Genomic DNA, 19228 nt, shown 5'->3' with positions numbered 1-19228 from the left:
GTGTCTCAATTTTTTTCCTCGCCCTGCTGTTTTTTCTGTTTCGTACATTTTTTGTGCAGTTCTGTTTTTTTTTTTGTCCTAAAACGGTTTATTACACGCACACACACTGTTGAATTTCGCGAAAAGAGAAAAACGAAAATCTTGGCCGGCTTTTCTTCTCCTATCACTTCTCCATCGCCCTGGAAAACGTGCATGTGTTTGAGTGTGAGTGTGCGCGAGAGTCAACAATAAAAATCAATTTAGATAAACTGACCTACTTCCCACTAAACTCGCTAAACGCAACAGTTGGCAACCCTGCTATGCTTGCCGCTAATTAGCCAAACACGTTTTTTCCAGTAAAAAAAATATATATAACGGTTCACCGATATGTATCGATAGTCTGTCCCGAGATCGATTGCGCTGCATTCTATCTATGTGAGTGAGTCATTTAAAAAGGAGGCGGGAAAGGAAAAAATATAAAACACCAAAAAAAAAGAACACGCCGCGCATTCAGAAGAAATCAAGAAAAAAAACGAGAAGAAGGAAAAGAACAGAAAGAATAAACCAAAATCATATCAGCAACAGCAGCAGTTTTTTTTTTGCCCCTACTTCCACACAGTTTTTTGTGTGTGATTAACAAGTGAGCGCGTGGATCGGGAAAGTGAGACGGAAGATGGTGGGAGGCGTAACAGGAGAAGTGGGAGGAGAGCGACGGAGAGTGAGAGTGAGCGAGCGCCCCAATCTCCCTTCCGCCGCTTTCGGTGCGTGTGTGTGCGTGTTATATTTGTCATAAACGTGCTCCTCCATCTCTTCCTCTTGTTTTTGCCTTAGTTTTATTTTGCGAATTGTTCGAATAGACAAAATCGAAAAAGTTCATACATACGAAGGCAGAACAAAAAAACAACCAGAAAAAACCAATGCCAAATTGTGTGAACGGTTAAAAAAACAGCGGGAGGTGAGAAAATCGCAAAAATAATAAAACCGAGAGAATAGATCGCCTTTTTAGAGATAAGAGTAAAGTTTTGCTTTTGCACTGCAAACACAAAAAACAACGACAGTAAGAAAGAAACTCAACAGTCGGCCAGCTCAAACAATCAAACACAAAATGCACAGCAACAATAATAGCAGCAGACTCAACAACAACATAAGCAACAATTATTATCAACAAAAACAATCGCTTATACGCTATTTGGATCGGTGAGTTTAAAAGCGTGTAAACCATTGCACCCCCCCCCCCCCCAAAAAAAAAATACCCACATTTCCATGGTAAACACTAAATACTTTAAGCGGCTCAAATACCACACTTTTGAACCACTGTGCGCATATGTGTACTTCAATTTCAATCATGCCCAGCAAAAGGTGCGAATCCATCAAAGTCATATGTTGCGTATCTAGATCACATTTATAAGACTCCCAAACACGAACCCCCCACCCCCTCCTCTTTCGTCACACACAATCTGCAGATCTGGATTTATCTGGCACACACATAAGATTTATTGATCATCACTCTTTCTCCATTAAGTTAAACTGGAAGAAAGTTGTCTTCATTTTGTCGTTCAACCTTAATTTACTGAAACATTTCGATTATTGGGTTGGTATACAGTTATAACAATCGTATGTAGTAATTTTGTATATTTGCAAGAGTTTGTTTTTGTTGCAGATGGTTTCAGCTATGAAAGCTCAACTGTAAGTCTCTAGCGATTGATAAGATATGGCCTAATTTATTTATTTAGGTGTTTAAATGCCAAAGTGGGAAGCGCAACTTTGTTAACATTATTTTCATGTTGAATTTTTTCTTTTGAAAATATATGCTGAAAAGCTGTTTTTCGATTTTCAAATGGGTATGCAACATAATACGACTTCATTTTCGCTTTGTTTGTTTATTTTCTCTTATTGGCTGGTCACAATGTATATGGCTGGGCCACGCCCACCGTTGCACTCGGCTTTCGACCAACCAGCCTCCGCGCCCCTTCATCTTTTTATTTTTTGACCACCCTTTGTCGTTTTGTTTATGTTTGCATGATGATGGTAATCGTCAAAGCACAAATAAACCAACAAACAACGAAATAAATGGCAATTGTACCCATGCAGTAGGAAGTGGAGCAAATTTGTCATGGATACGAATGTTTATTATACAATTACGGCAAAAGTAATAACACAAAAATGTCAAAATACGTGATTTCTAAAGTTTTTATTTTTTATGAGTCACGAAAGCGCTCTGAGTTTGATTCAAATAATCTCCAATCTGAGCTAAAACATTTTGAGTGTAAATGTTGTTCATATTGTGGTGTGGGATGCTAATTTTGTGACCGAATCTGTATTCCCATGTGTTGCATTGTGTAAAATCGCCATGCCAAACTGATGGTGACAGATTCGCGATGTTTGCATCGGGAGGCGTTTTGTTTGTCAAGTGATGGGCTTCACTGTGGGTGTTGCATTTGCCACTTGGTGGAAAAGCGTTGGACAAGGGGTAGATGTTGGGGGGTGGTCCCCACACTACTGTTCACCAATTTAGGTCAAACCAGCCAGCAACAATGCAATCGTTGTGCTTTTCGCTGCTATATTCGTTGCACCACTTGGGTTTTCCTACCCTCTTTCACTTCTTTTCCTATTTGTTCCTTCCTTTGACGGAAATACCTCTTACACTAAAACTATATGATATTTTTTATAATATTTTATGTTCTGGAGCATGTTTATATGGTAGCTGAAAGTCTGATTTTAAGCATATCAAATAAATTATTTATATATTTATATGCTATTGAAATGATTAATATCCGTTTTAAAGCGATGTGTGTAATATTCCCTAATTCATCATATTGCCATATGTTTTTCTTTCTGTGCAGCTGTAAGCTGAAAACAAGTTTTTCTTTTCCATATGTTGACAAAACAAATTCCTTTGGCACTTTATTTTTTCCTATTTTCACCATGGTCGTTTCAAAGAAATGATGGAGGGGGAAATGCATAGATAAGCTTGGCAAAAGAAAATGCAAGAAAACTAACCTTAGTCTATGCGATCGCAAATGTGTGTGTTTGTTTTTCCCGACAAGCAGCAACTTGTGGAATGTGTCATGAAAATAGAACAACAACTACTCACATAAATGCATATGCTACAAAACGTACATCACACTCCCATGCATATATACATATGTGTGTGGCACATGCGTCATTCAGTGCAGTTTAAATACCAAGCATTCATTTATTCATGAGACAAAAATAAAGTTGCAATCAAAAAGAACGGAACAAAATCAGCCAGCAGATTTCCGATTTTTTCATTCATAAAAATTATACAAAAAAGAATGAAAGAAAAACAAAGAGCATGGGATGAAGGCAACCACACAACGCATTACACACACACACACACACACACACACACACACACACACACACACACATGTCCACGCAATGCAATGTGTGTACTGATAAAGCAGCATCTGTGGGTGATTGCATGAGTGTGTGTACTAGTGGGAGTGCACAGTGCACCGCCTTTTTATATGAGAGAGATAAAAGCTAAAAGAAGAAAAGAAAACATACCAAAAATAAATACGCGAGGGCGCCGCATGGCGTACACAACCATACATACAAAGTATATTGATTGGATTTGGCGGTGTATACATCTTTTGTGTGCATGTGCTACAGCCGTGTTAAAAAAAATAGTGACAACTACAGCCTTATCGGTTGCGTATGATTGTATTTAAAACTAGGTTCATATTACCCTTTTAGATAAAAATCGGATAAATAAACTTTCTATTTAATTGTTTTGTTTGACCTTTTTTATCGAACTCTAATATATAGATAATTATTAATTAAATTAATTATTAGTATTAATTAATTTTCCATTAAAGTGCTAGCGATAATTGCAAAATACCTATATTTCCGCACGCAACTGTTTCGCATTAAGGTCGCTCTTTGATAACAAAACTAAAAAAAACGGCAAGAAAGCCTTACCAGGTGTGCGCGTGTGTTTGTGTGATTGCGCCAGAGGTCATTTGCTTAGAATCGGTCACATGTCAGGTAAAAGAAACAACATTCACACATACACATGTGTGCACACCTGGTTATATGAAAACAACCACGGCATAAAACAAAAACAAAAATGTAAAATTGTTGCACTGACTAGTGCCTAATGAGTGTGAGTGGGACAGAGGCAGGGCGCCGTAGTGAAGAGTGATAAGCGGGAGCGGGAGAAAACGATGCGCTCTCCTCTCTTATTGGATGCAGCCGGTGTACTAGACGCAGAAAAACGAACAACAACAACATAACGCAACGTCAACGAACTGCAACTTGTCATTTGCATTGAAAAGAGCAACAAAAATAACAACAAACCACATAGGCAGATGTTGTGACGCATGCTCAGCAATTACAGTTAGCCGACACAGTTTGACAGCCACTGGATGGAAGGAATGGGAATATCGAAGTGCAAGATTTTCAGTTCAGTAACATGAAAAAGACGAAGAAGGCGACGAGAAGAAATAGCAAACGGTGGCAAAATGTACACGTTTCGCATGCGCTTCCTGGAAAAAGCGCAACAGCGCCCAGTCGAGAAATCGCCTGAGAAATGTGCTGGCATAAACGAATAAAAACAAAAATGAAAAAACCGGTCAAAGCTAAGCGGGAGTGCAGGGAGTGTGGAGAAAATAGCAAACAACTCTTGTGAATGGCAAACGGGATTGGAATGCTGGAATGTCGGAATGCGAATGCATCTTTCACCTATGTATGCTCTCTCGCGTGCTCTCTCTTCACTCTGCTCAAGTCGTAATTTACAGTTACTAAGAGCAGATGATCGCTATGTTAATTTATATACAGCCAAACTAACGAACAAGCATTTGTTAACTTACATTTATTTGTCTTGATTTTTGGGCGTCCTCATTTTGTTTGTCGCACTAATTTTTTGAACACAGCTGTACATAGTTGGACATTCCTGCATTCGGCTTGACAGCTAATTAGGGATCATTCATGAAAACGGAGTTAAAGCCACGAGCAAAGTGTGTGAGAACCGAAAAAATGTAAACTGTTAATTAAGAAAAGTGCCAGACTCACTAAAGCAAACGATTTTACGCAGGGGGAAGAACGAGAAACGAAATGAGCCAGCTCCACGCGTCTTCTCTTCTTTTTTCAATTTTTTCTCGTCTCGTCTTGTTGGCTCTTCTCTCTTCTATCCCGTCTTATTCTCTTTTTCCCCCACTTTCTTGCCCCATTGTTGTTGTTTCTATGTGTGTTTTTTTTTTGTTATCCTGTTGGCGACGGGAGAGAAATCACTTCCAAGAAAAATAAACACGATATTAAATGTGCAACATTCCAGGCGTCGTTGGCGTTTGCCCTCACCGTCGTCTTCCTCTCTCGTTCTTATTTTTATTTTACTCTTCTTTTTTTGGACTCTTCGGAGATCAACAACAACGGGAGACAATGTTAAAATCTAAAATCGGAATTGAAAAATTTCAATAATCTTCAACTTATTTATGTTACTTATAACATTACAGTATAGACTGTAAATTTAAATTAATAATTGTAATAATATCGTAAACCCCAATAATATGCATACCCTCTTATTTCTGTGTAAACAAATTGCTTGGTCATTTGCTTTTGCTCTTTCCCATTATTATTACAATTGAATCTATAAAAATCAGACATTCTTAAAACACCACCTATCTATGAAATTTTTTTTAAAGTAAGCAATTGAATTTTCTGCGGGTAGGAGTATCACATTGGCAGATGAAATGAATAGTATTTCTCTTAATTTTATGCACTCCATCACAATTATGATCCTTGTGCCCTGCTTCGGATTTTAATATATTCATTATTGCACAGCATTATTGCAAAAACGCATACAGCGTCAAGATATTTGCATTCTTAACTTCTGTTTTGCATCTGTTGGCCTAACTTCCCATCCCAAAAATACCCACTGCCATCCTAATGATATTCATATACATATATGTAAATTCGAACCCAAATCATTTGTAATCTCGCTCGCTAAAAAAAAAACTCCTTAAATGCTAGTTCGCTGCTTGATCTCGCTCTGTCTTTGCGTTCATCTTTATCTGTATTCTCTCAGTGCTGCCAGAATACGGGTGAAGAATCTAAAAATTATAACGAAATATTATTCAAGCTACAAACAGTCTTCATAGTTCTAGACGGGGTTTTGTTCTGCAAGATTTTTGACTGATATTAGAGATTTTTCGAACTATTTTCGCTTCAATTCTGGCACCACTTGTTTAGCTACTCGACATTGCTCTCTTTAACCGACTGCTTTCTCCTAACTACTGCTACTACTACTACTACTACTACTACTACCACCACAACTACTTACAACTTTTCTTTATTCGCGCATATATTTTCTTATCTAATTCATTTTCCCATTTTCCGCCCAACTCACCCACTTGCGTCCCCCTCCTCTCTTGTTTTTGGACTTCTACTATCATCACTACCACTGCCACTGCCACTGCCACTTACTTCTACTTACTACAACTACTACTATTTTTGTTTCTTTTGTGTTTGTTTGTTTTTCTTGTTCTTGTGTGTTTTTACGCTATTTTCTTCACAGTGTTACGACATCAAAAATCTTAATAAGCGGCATACCGATGCAAACACGTTTCGAAGACATCGAACCGCTACTGAAGCCCTATGGCATCGTCAAACAGTGTGAGGCTATTTCTAGTAAGGATCAAAATACTCAAACAGTACATATAACATTCGAAAATCCTGAGCAGGCGCAAAGGTATATACTCAAAACTACTCATCTAAAACTACTACTATTCACCTAAATTCAATCTCTTTTAAGGGGATTTGCAGATCTCTCATGAAAAACCATTGATTTCTATGAGGTTTTCCATGGGAGTCTTGTTTTGGGCTTAGATATACATAGGTAGTTGCATATCGTTGCATTGGGCGGGGATGCGAAGATTTGGGGGGCTATATTTATTGGGATCTGTGCAGGATGGATGCGTTGTGTGTGGCTTAATTACCTATGTACCTACCTACCTATATTCCCATATTTAGTTGTTTCTTCCATCATCTAAATTGGCCATGGTTATTCCAAATTTTGATCAAGATTTTGCCAAAAACCATTATTATGTGAAATGAACTTTTATTGATTCACATGGAATTTGTTTGCAGTCAGTTCTCAAATTAAATTAAATGTGAAGGAACATGATACACCTGGATAAATTCATGTAAATACAATTTCATTAAACTAAACTTTGCTGATTTCATACCATTTCCATGAATGTCTTTTAATTGGATCGCTAGCCAAGTGTTTAAAAGGTGCAGACATGCATATTTTTGTAAACTGAATTTTAACCGAATTGCTGCATGCCTTCACCAACATGTGTATACTTTATTGGAGTATGAGACATGGCAAATCTAGATAGGATATTAGCTGAAATTTTTCATAGAACATTGCATTGCAGCTGAGTTGGTGGCGAAACATACATGACTAATCAATTATTCTCCCAACAATTCCTTCGCCCACACAGAGCTGCTGTTGGTCTGAACGGTGTCGAGTTCGAGGGCAGCAAGCTGCATGCCGAGCAGCTGGACAAGAACCAGCGGCGTAGCCAGCGTAACCAGCGCAATCCGTATCCGGGTATGCCCGGTCCCGGACGCCAGGCGGACTTTCCGCTGCGCATTCTTGTGCAGAGCGAAATGGTGGGCGCCATCATTGGTCGACAGGGCAGCACCATCAGGACGATCACACAACAGAGCCGTGCTCGCGTCGACGTCCATCGTAAGGAGAATGTTGGATCGCTGGAGAAATCGATTACGATCTATGGCAATCCGGAGAACTGCACCAACGCCTGTAAGCGCATCCTGGAAGTTATGCAGCAGGAGGCCATCTCTACGAATAAGGGGTAAGTTGCTGTAGCTTCTAAACGATATTATCAAATATTAATATAACTAATAGTGAACTCTCCCCGGAATGCAGTGAAATTTGCCTCAAAATACTCGCCCACAACAATTTGATTGGACGAATCATTGGCAAGTCGGGCAATACCATTAAACGGATCATGCAGGACACCGATACGAAGATCACTGTCAGCTCTATCAACGACATCAACAGCTTCAATTTGGAGCGAATCATTACGGTCAAGGGATTAATTGAGAACATGTCGCGTGCTGAGAACCAAATTAGCACCAAGCTGCGCCAGAGCTACGAGAACGATCTGCAGGCGATGGCGCCGCAGAGCCTCATGTTCCCCGGTCTCCATCCGATGGCAATGATGTCGACACCGGGCAACGGCATGGTCTTCAATACGAGCATGCCGTTCCCCTCGTGTCAAAGCTTTGCCATGTCCAAGACTCCGGCTAGTGTGGTGCCACCGGTCTTCCCCAATGACCTACAGGAAACCACCTATCTCTACATACCCAACAACGCTGTCGGCGCCATTATCGGCACCAGGGGCTCGCATATCCGAAGCATAATGCGCTTCTCGAACGCATCCCTTAAAATAGCCCCCCTCGACGCCGACAAGCCGCTGGACCAACAAACGGAGCGCAAGGTGACGATTGTTGGCACACCGGAGGGTCAGTGGAAGGCGCAGTACATGATCTTCGAGAAGATGCGCGAAGAAGGCTTCATGTGTGGCACGGACGATGTGCGCCTCACGGTTGAGTTGCTTGTGGCCAGCTCTCAGGTAAGTTTAAATTTTTTCGATTTTTAATGAGATAGCTCTTTTTCCGTTTAATATTGTTTCAATATAGTTTCACTTACATGGTTATTTAGTTTACAACGGATGGTTATTAAGGAATCTTTGAACCATCAGAATCAGACCTGATTAATTCTAACTTTTCTAATTGCCAATCCAGGTGGGCCGTATCATTGGCAAGGGTGGCCAAAATGTGCGAGAATTGCAGCGCGTGACGGGCAGTGTGATCAAATTGCCCGAACATGCCCTTGCACCGCCATCCGGTGGAGATGAAGAGACACCAGTGCACATCATCGGACTATTCTACAGTGTACAGGTAAGTGTCCAAATGCGTACTACTGCATGTTCTTCAACGCAAGCTAACGCCACGATTACTCTCATTACAGTCTGCCCAGCGACGCATCCGAGCCATGATGCTTTCGACAAATCCGCCGCCAATAACCAAAAAACAGAAAGCTGCCAAAGAACAATTGCAACAACAGCAACAGAGCCTAGCCGGAGCCGCGTCCAGCGGTTCCCAGCAGCAACAGCCACAGTCGCCATCTCAACAACAGGCACTGCCGCCGCAATTGCATCATCAGCCTGTGTCGTCGGCGTCGTCATCGTCGACGCCGCCTGCACACCATCAGCAGCAGGCGTCGACGGCAGCGACCTCACACCAGCTGCAGCAGCAGCAGCCATCGCCGCCGCCACCTGGCAATGCAACTGCGGCCGCAGCTCAGCAGCAGCAGCAGCTGGCGAGCTCACAACAGTAAGGAGGAATCACCGTTAAAGGAGAGCCGGCGCCGCAGCAGCAGCAGCAGAAGCAGCAAAAGCAGCAGCAGCAGCAACATCAGCAGCAGCAGCAGCAGCAGCAGCGAAAGCGCCAAAAATAGCCAAGGCAGGGTTTTCTACTGTTGATACTACCTCCACAGCACACCCATAAGATTCAATACCCCAAGACCCAAAAGCACCCACCACAATTTACAACCCTATATAACTACAAGCTAACCGTAGGCGCCACCTTTGTGCTGGCACAGGCGACGGCAAAAGTAAGCAAGCAACCTGGAGCAGTAACATAAGCAAAATTTTACGCATATAGAACTGTAGGGGAACCACCACATCAAAAAGTGAGCTGCGTGAAGAGCTCTACTAGTTCATAGCAGTGTATTTCGACTTTAACAAGATCAACATAAAACAGCAGTCACACAGCAAGAATAACAATAACATAACATTCTTCATTTGCATACTAAGAAATAAAGAGAAAAAGTTAATAGAAAGCAGCGCGCTATCGTTCATAGAAACCACTAAAAACAAAACCCCGCCCAAAAATCGAAACTTTGTGTTGTTGTTCTGCTAGTTGTAAACTTTTGCGTCAGCTGAGAATTCGGTACCGCCTAAACTGTTGTGAACGTTTTCAAGGCAGTAGGAGTAAAACCTTAAATATTCATAATTTGTACAAGTAAACCATATATTCAACAACAACAACACAAAGAGTCAAAGTAACTAAAGAGAAAACCCCTTAAACTAACACTAAATTTGATTGCAAAAAGGGGAAATAATGGATAATGAAGGAAAGTTTAGTAGTGTATGCGTTATATTTTTTTTAAATATATTTAACTATAAAACGTTTATTTTTAATTATTTTTTTTAACAAAGATTTAGTAAGCTTACATTTAAGTGGAATGAATAGAAGAGAAGTGAGCAAAGCGTAAGAGAATGAGATTGAGAATCAATTTAAAACAAAAAAAAAATAAGTAGGGACAACCATTTCGTTGATCCCAAAACTACCGAGAATTACACAAGAAGAAAAAGTACACAAGCGAAAATAAGAATCAAGAAATATTCAAAAAAAAAAAAAAAGAAAAACAACAACAATACAAACATACATACATGGAAAACAACAAAAGCGTCAGAAAACACAAAAACATACATATTTTGAGCCCACATCCGCAACATCAAATGTGAAGAAAGTTTCAAAAGAAGCTCTCATCTTTGGGCCATAAGAAGAATGTGTATAACAGTTGATAATGTTATGTGTACAATGTGCAACAGTTGATGCAACTGTTGGCGCCCCGCTATCGTTATACATAGTATAACAGACCTCAACCGAAAACCCAAACCACCAAAAAGAAACAACTATCTATGTATACAATATCGTTAAGAGCTATACTGATGGATCAGTGTGTATATTGGGACTATATATTGATAGAAAGGGATATGGATGGATGGAACAAGAAACGCCAGCGAGAGCAATGTTTACTGTACTGTACAGTTGTAAAATAGTTTTTTGCGATGCCTGAAACGTTGTTTGTATAAATGAATGGATACGAAAATCAGTCCCTTATTATGCGATGGAAAGAGTTACATGAAAAATTGTTGAATTATACTTAGTGCAGAAGCAGCCGAAAGAGAAGAAAGCAAATGACGGAGAGTGGATAGGAACGCTACAGCAAATGCAAAGAGCGAGAGATAGTGTTAAAGGAACTATTGTAATGTGTTTGCCTTGAAATGAAAACAAAACTAACTAGAAATGAAATGACGGTGCTGAAATGTTAATTTTTTTTAATCGATCGTTAACGTTAAGTGTTACGTTATAACGTTTGAGCGTGTATGAGAGACAAGCTGTTATACATGGATGGGACACTGCACTACATACATACTAAATGCAAGAACATAAACCAGCCAATCCGTACCCAAAACAAAGTCTAAACTGATAGCCACAACCAAGCAATCAAAACAGAAGGATGCATTTCGTAGAGATTGTAATCGTAGCGTAATCAGACAATATATAAACCATTCTCGTAACCGTATTGACCAAACCCCATAGTTAGAGACCGGAACCCAAGTAACTGAATCGGAGCAACAACAATCAAACTACAATTTACTCCAGCCAAAACAAGCAGCAATAGCAATAGCCCAATTTTGTGTTGTTTTGAGATAGCTATTATCTAATTTGTAACTATACAGTTTTTTTTTTTTTGTAACGTAAATATTAAACTAATTGATATTCCATAGAGTTAGCATTACGAAATAGTTAGACGGACAGTCGACCACATCAAATCAAAGCCCTGAAATCCCTAACGATCCAACCCTTTTGTTTGTATAACACTTGCTTCGGAGGCAGACAGTTCTAAAACAAAAAAAAAACACACACACACTAAATGAAGAAAATTAAGGCAAATTCAACATTTCGGCAAAAAGAAAATCTAAAACACAAAACATTTCGGTCAAAGAAGTAACAACAAAACGAAAACCTTTTTGAGCGGCACATTATTTTGGAACAAATGACATTGACAAAATTTATGGACAAAAACTCAAAGCCAACAAGAAGCGTATACAAGCTTTAGGACAGCCCAATTTTTATGAAATATCACATTTTCTTTGTTCTTTTTTAAGAAGAAACAAAAGAAAACAAACAGAAGCAGAAAAGATGAAGAAATTTGAAGAAGATTGAAAAAGTAATTAAAATACCTCAATGTAAGTGCATTATCTTCTACAAAAAACAAAAAAAAAAACAAAAAAACGATAAATAAATACAAAATAATAACAAACTTGAGGAGCGTAAAAATGGATACAAATGCTAAAACATCCTAATGAGTAAAAACAAATCATGAAGAACCACTCCTAAAAATTAAATGTATATTATAAGCAACCAAATAACAAAGCATAATGTTGAGAAAAAACAAACCATAAGAATCTAACCGGAACCGGAAGCAGAATAAACAAGCTTTGGCGAAGTCATATCACCAAATCGCACCGGAAATAAAAACACATCTTTAAAAAGACAAAAACAGGCGAAAGGAACTTTTTTCAAAAGTTACCCATAGCCAAAATCAAAACCAAAACGAATCCGAATCCGAACACGAACCGAATCACAGCAACCAATCAAACAATCACTCACCCACCAAAAGCCCTACGCGAAATAGTTTTGGGTCGAACTCGAACTCCCCACCCAGACCATATGTACCATACCAACTGAAGCAGATCAACCAAGAACTGAGGGATATAGGAGATATAGGAGCCAGGAAGTGATTAGGATGGGATGGGAGGTGTATATAAGAATGTTGCTGGGCATTTACCATTGATCTTTATATACGAGTATCAAGCCGCCGCTATATATGTGTATATATGCGATATATATGTGTATGTTGAAAATGCGTGACATTATGTTTTGTTATACTTGTGAATCTATATATGTATATCTATATATATATATGTATATAAATGTAATCAATTTCGCCACTTGTTTTTAACGAATAATTATTCAAATTAACAATACCCTTTTTTTTAAATTTTTTCAAAGGAAAAAGAAATGTCCAAAGTTGTCAATATAAATACCTATACATATACATATATATCTATATATAGATATGTGGAACTATGCTTAAATACGATATTTATAAAGAACAAACGGAATTTTTCTAAAAGATTCCAAAAAAGGAAAGAACAAAGAATTGAAAATTATTATTCCAAATGCTGAATCAAAGAAAAGTCAGATCGATGAAAGGGACGAGTTAATAATTTAGCTATAGCTCTGGTTTATTTTGACAGGGGGTTTAACACGATAAACATAAAATAAATGAGGATAAAGATCGAGGTAACAACTAAAAAACTTGTGAGTTAGCGTGCGCGTTAAAAACGAAAACAAAGATAAGAATAATGATAATGATGTAGAAAGAGAACTCAGTTTGAAGAACGAAGAAAGAAAAGCGATTGTGAGTTGTGTGAAAAGCAGAAACGAAATTATTTTTTAGTATTTAGAGGCTATTTTATATCGTTATTAAAGCAGGTAGGCAAGTGAGGCAACGGTTAGGAAAAAAAGGAAGTGAAGGTTAAAATGCCAGCAGTGAATGTGGAACAATGAAAGGCAGTTGAGCAAGAGCAAGTTAAATTTTAACACAACGGGAAATCGAAATCGGAAAACGCAGAAATTGTGCAAAATTCTAAGAAACTATCTAATTTGGCATGAGGGTAGCATTTTATAAATCCCAGAGTACAGTTGACACCAAGTGTACAAAGCTTTTTGAGTACAATCTACTTACAAGGTTGCCACCATTTCCAAATATTGCATTCTCGTATAATACAGTTTCAGTTTTCCAACAATTTTCCTCCCACCCTTATGCCGATTTTGTGCAGTTTTTCTTCTCCGCGAACTTTGAAAAGAATTGTCCCGTTGAGCAAAAAAAAAAATTGGAAAAATGAAAAAGAATAATGAGAAAAGTACTTTTTTGTGTTGTAAGTTGTGCCAAGTACTGATAACGTTTAAGGTGTGATAAACTCGTTTTTAAATTTAACAACTATTTAAACTATAAAAACTACTTACTAAAACAAAACAAAAAATTTAAATTAAAAAAAAACTTATTTTAAAAAATGCTTTTGATGTACATTTTATACACAAACACACACACACTCGCAAGAACCAACATTACAAAAACACACACCAACCCACAAAAGTACTTTGACAGCCGATTTCTTTGAATTAGGAAAACAGGAATAAAAAAACGCTAGGAAAAACATCAGAATTTGAATAATCACCGATAATACGAACAACAATTTGCTTTGCTACAGGAATTCAGATGGCATAAGTTAGTTTTGATTTGTAACTATAATTTAACATAAAACAAAAACAAGCAAGTTTGTACTCTTTAAAAATGCAGTGAAATGATATGATATGAATGAAAGAAGAGGTAATCGATGACGATGAAAAAAAAAAATGATAAACTCTTTTTACAAACATAAAAAATGTTATGAAACACGTATTAAGGAAGAATACTTTTTTAAAAAGGAATATTTTTTTATATATGTACATATATATATAAATATTTACAAATGAAAACTAAATGAATGAAAGAAAGAGAAAAACGTTTTTAGCGGTACAAACATGAGTACAAATCAAGTTTTATTATTTTCGAATACATTAATTTTTTTTTTTTGTCTATTATGAAAGGGGAGTTTTTACCTATCGGAAGGAGATTTCTTTAGGCATATACATAAAATGAAGCGAAGTTGTTTTTTTCTTCAATTGTTAGGCGCGTAAAAATTAAAGAGCGAGACAGCAGCAACCAAGTTAGGTAGCCAGACAGAGAGAGAGGAACGAACAGTTGATCAATGAGACATTCTATTAAAGCGAAGATAAGGATTATCGATAGGGATAACGATATAAAGCGAGTTTAACCATAAGTCAAGCTGGACAACCGAAAAACCAGGAGCAGGAACAGCAAACATAGAGCAGAACGAATCAGAAGAACAGGCAGAGAACCGTAAGCCGCGCAGAGAAAGCAAGAAGAAAGCAGAGCAAATAGCCCAAAAAACCAAGCCGCCACTCACACAGTAAAAAAAAAAGGAGAATATGACAAATAATTGAAAGTCGCAAGTAATAAGAACGTAAACTAAACGAAGAGGATTGAGCAATCCTCGGGATGATAAAACAGCACAAGTTTTAATCAATTCAAATTGGGGGTTCATTATTTTTTTTTTTAGTTTCGAAAAGAATATTGGACGCAAAATCAGCTAAAATCCAGAGCAGACGGAAAAGTTAGTCAGAAAAGCAGACAGAAAAGATCTAAAAGGAAACTAAAAAACCAACTCACCCTGAAATACGACACTAAAAAAACCAACCAACTAAAATTTGAAATCACGCGCAGAACGCATGGAATGAAACAGCGGAACGCGTGGAAAACGCAAGCGATTCGCAACAACTAAAGGTACAAGAAATCAGCAAAAAGCGAGTAAAACAAAAATCGTAAACTGAAAACTAACTAAACTAAACCGAAACTGAAAATAAAACATTTTTGAGAAGAGAAAACATGAAATAAAACTTTCAACATTTACTATATATTTTTAGCATTTAAGATCCAAAAGTGGAAAATAATAAAAAAAAACCTATTGTGTCAGCAGTAAGAAAATGTACTAAAAAAGTTTACACATACAAAACACACATTTAAAAAAAAAACACAAAAATTTAACAAAATGAAACCCAAAAAAAAAGCGATAAGCATGAACTAAAAACACCCAACAACCGAAGGGAAAATGACCCCAAAAATTTTGAAAAAAACACACACCCCAAGAAACACTAAATTCTTTATGTAAAATTCGATATGGAAATCCCTATTCATATTGTATATGTACAATAGCAACAACGCAACATCAAAATGCATTAAAATGTTGTATGATGTAGACTATGCATTGGAACGAAACGAAACGAAACAAGAAAAGAGGATAGAACGGAGAGGATAAGGAGAGCAAACGAAACGAAAAAGAATGAGAGAAAAGCGAAAGCAAAACTAGTTCAAAGAGTCTCTTTACCCCCGAACCACTGAGCTTTGTTTGTTTGTTTTTGTACATTTCAAGCATTTTGAATATACATATATGCATATATATTTAATAGACCTTATTTATACATACATTTATAATTTTTTATTGTTTCGATTTGTAATAGATTATATACGGTAATCAACTGGAGACTGAGCTACAACATATATTTAGTTACCGTTATATTTATTGCAGAGACACACACACATACATACACTAACACCAACCCCAACACCCTACATGCAAAAAAACAAAAAAAAAACACCCATTCACCACCACCCACATGCAACATCAAACTATATTCTATAACCAAATTCTAACTAAAAACCTTAATCTATAAAAAAAATAAGCATGCATAACGCTATATAAATTATAAATCGATAAGCCTGGCGTTGCGTAGTCAGTTTATTGCATTTTATTTGGCATATTGAAAAATGATTTCCGTTTTATCTTCCGTTGATATCTTACTACCCATATGGGAATCAATCTACGATTCCCGCTTATTTACTTTGATTATTTTATAATTTTGTTGTTGTGTATATCATTTTGCCGCCCTCGTCAACCAACCAAACACTCCACTTCCATATTCCTATGTCCCCATAGTCCCTCCAAATCCGAACCCCACATCCAGCCACCCAATCAATTCCATTTAATCAGACCTCCCCCCTTCTCACTTCTCCAGCGCCTGGTTTGCCTGTGTGATAGTAGTTTATAATTAAAACCATCCGCTGGGCACCCAACTCCCCTCATGGGACCTTAAGCAGTCCCCCCCCCCCTTTCACCAGAACCCTAACCTGCACACATCATTTTTTCAATTTTTGAACGGCGAGCAAACTATATAGAAACCACTTTACACATAATATACTAAAGCTTAAAACAAAAAAAAACATAAAATTAAAGATGAAAACTTACAAAAAAATACCACTATTTTTACATTAATTATTTTTAAATTTATCCTTATCTTTACCTAAATTAGTTTAGAGCTTTTTTTTGCGTCGTCTACATTTTACTGTTAAGTTCATTTAATCTACACATAATCTACATGAGGATGATGTGACGACACCAGATGTATCTACACTGTACATTGTATCTACATTACAGAGCTAAAATATCTATAAATATTATAAATATAACAAAAAAAGAGTAAAATATTATTAAAAACACAAAAAAAAAAACAAAAATAATTCGTTCCTTGGTTGTTTTTATTTTCGTTGTAGTTCAGTATTTTTGATTTTCAGTAACTGGTTTTCCTCTCTCCTTTCCAAATCGGCTTCGATTCCGAAATCCTATAATCCCGATCGTTTCGAGAGGCTTTCGATGTTGTCCCTGTACCCAGACATACATATATTAATGATCCGTAACCCCCTATTCAAACAGTTGTCTAAATTATTAATTTAATGTGAATTTGAGAAGAGCTAAAGTCGTCAGATAAATTCAAATAGCGTGTGAGTACATACATAGATGTATACCTAACTAACAACACCGATCATATATATGGAGTACACTAAACTAACATAACCTAACGTAAACTAAAATAAAGAATAAATGAATGAATTAACTACCTCAGCTTTGAATATTTCTATAGAAATGTTATTAAATGTATTTGAAAAGCGTAAGAGATATACAAATGCAAGATGCCGCCAGATCGAAAGATAGTTAATAAAAAGAAAGACAGATGGAACAGAACAATGTCAAAGAATACAAGTTTTAGAGCTGCATTTATATAGTATCAGATCGATAAGGAACATAGTAACAAAATCGTAAAACAAAACCAAAAAAAATATATTAAGTGTACGTTTTGCATATTCCTATATAGTTAACTAAACGTAAAAGCAAGATGGGTAAACATGAATACTACTATAACAATCATTTTGCGTCCATTTTTGTTGTTTCCTATACAAGAAAAAATTAAATAAAAACAAAAACAAACCACAAAAAAAAAAAATAAACAAAAAAAAAGCGAACGAATAAATCACACAAATAGGATGAAAACAAAACTATATTCCCAATTACATTGTATAACTGTCTTTTAACCACAAGCAAAACGCTAACACAATCGGTACACGATAACCAATATACTATACATATATCAAATATCCACTCTGTGTATGTTTTGTATCTGCCATGGAATATGTACCCGAAAGTAATCTAGATAACCACGTAAAGGACATAGGACTCGATGTCTAGATGTGTCGTCATAGTTTAGAGGCCCCAGTATTTACTAGCCAGTACTTTGCATTTGTTTGCCTTTATCTTTTACCTTTACCATTGCCTTTAAATTAACCCCTCTGTCCAACCAACGAAATTCAAAAGAAAGGGTTCTTCATTTGATTACCATACCCCTCAGCACGCCCAAAACTCCTAGTATTCTGGCCTGTCCCAGGGTGCTGATTCAAAAACTAGAGATATACATAGGTGTATACATAACATACTAATCTGCGTAAGATGTTTTCCCCATTTCGGTGTAACTAAATGTTAATATTGCTAGCGCTCAATACGAAATTACCGTATACAAGACCCACATACAGCAAATAAAAAGACACAAAAGCTTACTAAATTGTATCCCAAGGCCAAGGAAAATATTAGAAAACCAGATATACAACTAACTCAAATACAATTTTGTGAACATGTGAAAAACAAATCGAAAAGAAATTTACTCAATAAATGATTTTTCGTATATAAGAAGTGCATTTTGAATCAAGTTTTGCGATTATCCTTTTCAACAACGTTTTAAAATTAAGAATATGATATTTTCGAAAAACATTTTTCAGAATAACTTGGCCAAAAAAGGTGGCTCAGCTAAAACGATGACTGTTTTGTGTTGCTTATTAACATTGCTAACAATCTGTAACACTTTCAAACCGAGTTTCAGGAATAATTTTTTTGACCAATTTAAGCAATTTTTCATTAGGGGTACCATCATCAAAATTCGACAAATTACCGATTTTCTCATTTTCGATAACCAAATTTGCAAAAAATGGCCAAAAATTAAAGTTGCCAGACTTAAATACAGTTCGATGAGGAATTTGGAACGATTTCAACGAGGTATGAGATATTCCAATTTTGGACAAACCTTTGATTTAATATAAAAAGAAAACTTTTGTTTTTGTAAAAAAAAGAGCAATTAAAAAACCGCGTTAAATGCAATACATTCAAACTAGTTTTTATCATAGTTTGGCAAAAGGAGGTCGTACAGGTCGTTGTTAATTTCCCAAAGAAGCGTGCAGATTAATTGTAATGAATCCATTATTAAAACATAAAATAGTCTTTAACTTTTGTGTAATTCAGAACTCGCAATAATATAATATATAATATAA

At 36.8% G+C, this 19228-nt stretch overlaps 1 protein-coding gene and 1 long non-coding RNA gene across 13 annotated transcripts in view; both read left to right on the top strand.

Moving 5' to 3' along the window:
• The window catches only part of Imp (IGF-II mRNA-binding protein), a 36409-nt gene extending 17836 nt beyond the window's left edge, over positions 1-18573 (top strand). For 2 of the 12 annotated variants that reach the window (NM_001298162.1, NM_001258687.3), the window contains exons 3-7: positions 6518-6691; positions 7449-7823; positions 7877-8606; positions 8779-8934; positions 9005-10445. In NM_001298162.1, the coding sequence (NP_001285091.1) occupies positions 6518-6691; positions 7449-7823; positions 7877-8606; positions 8779-8934; positions 9005-9373 (1804 nt within the window). In that variant the 3' untranslated portion in view covers positions 9374-10445. Of the gene's footprint in view, positions 1-972; positions 1177-6517; positions 6692-7448; positions 7824-7876; positions 8607-8778; positions 8935-9004 lie in introns of all 12 variants that reach the window. The other 10 variants (NM_001042803.3, NM_167255.3, NM_078556.4 and 7 more) reach the window with 10 other exon arrangements.
• lncRNA:CR45204 (long non-coding RNA:CR45204) lies at positions 10150-12104 on the top strand. The gene has a single exon (NR_123860.1). It is a non-coding gene; the product is annotated as a long non-coding RNA:CR45204 (long non-coding RNA).
• Positions 18574-19228: the final 655 nt, after the last annotated feature.

Source organism: Drosophila melanogaster, chromosome X, assembly GCF_000001215.4.
Source record: "Drosophila melanogaster chromosome X".
Lineage (NCBI taxonomy): Eukaryota > Metazoa > Arthropoda > Insecta > Diptera > Drosophilidae > Drosophila > Drosophila melanogaster.
Note: the sequence above shows the minus strand (reverse complement) of the source record. Positions and strands in the feature narration are given on the sequence as shown.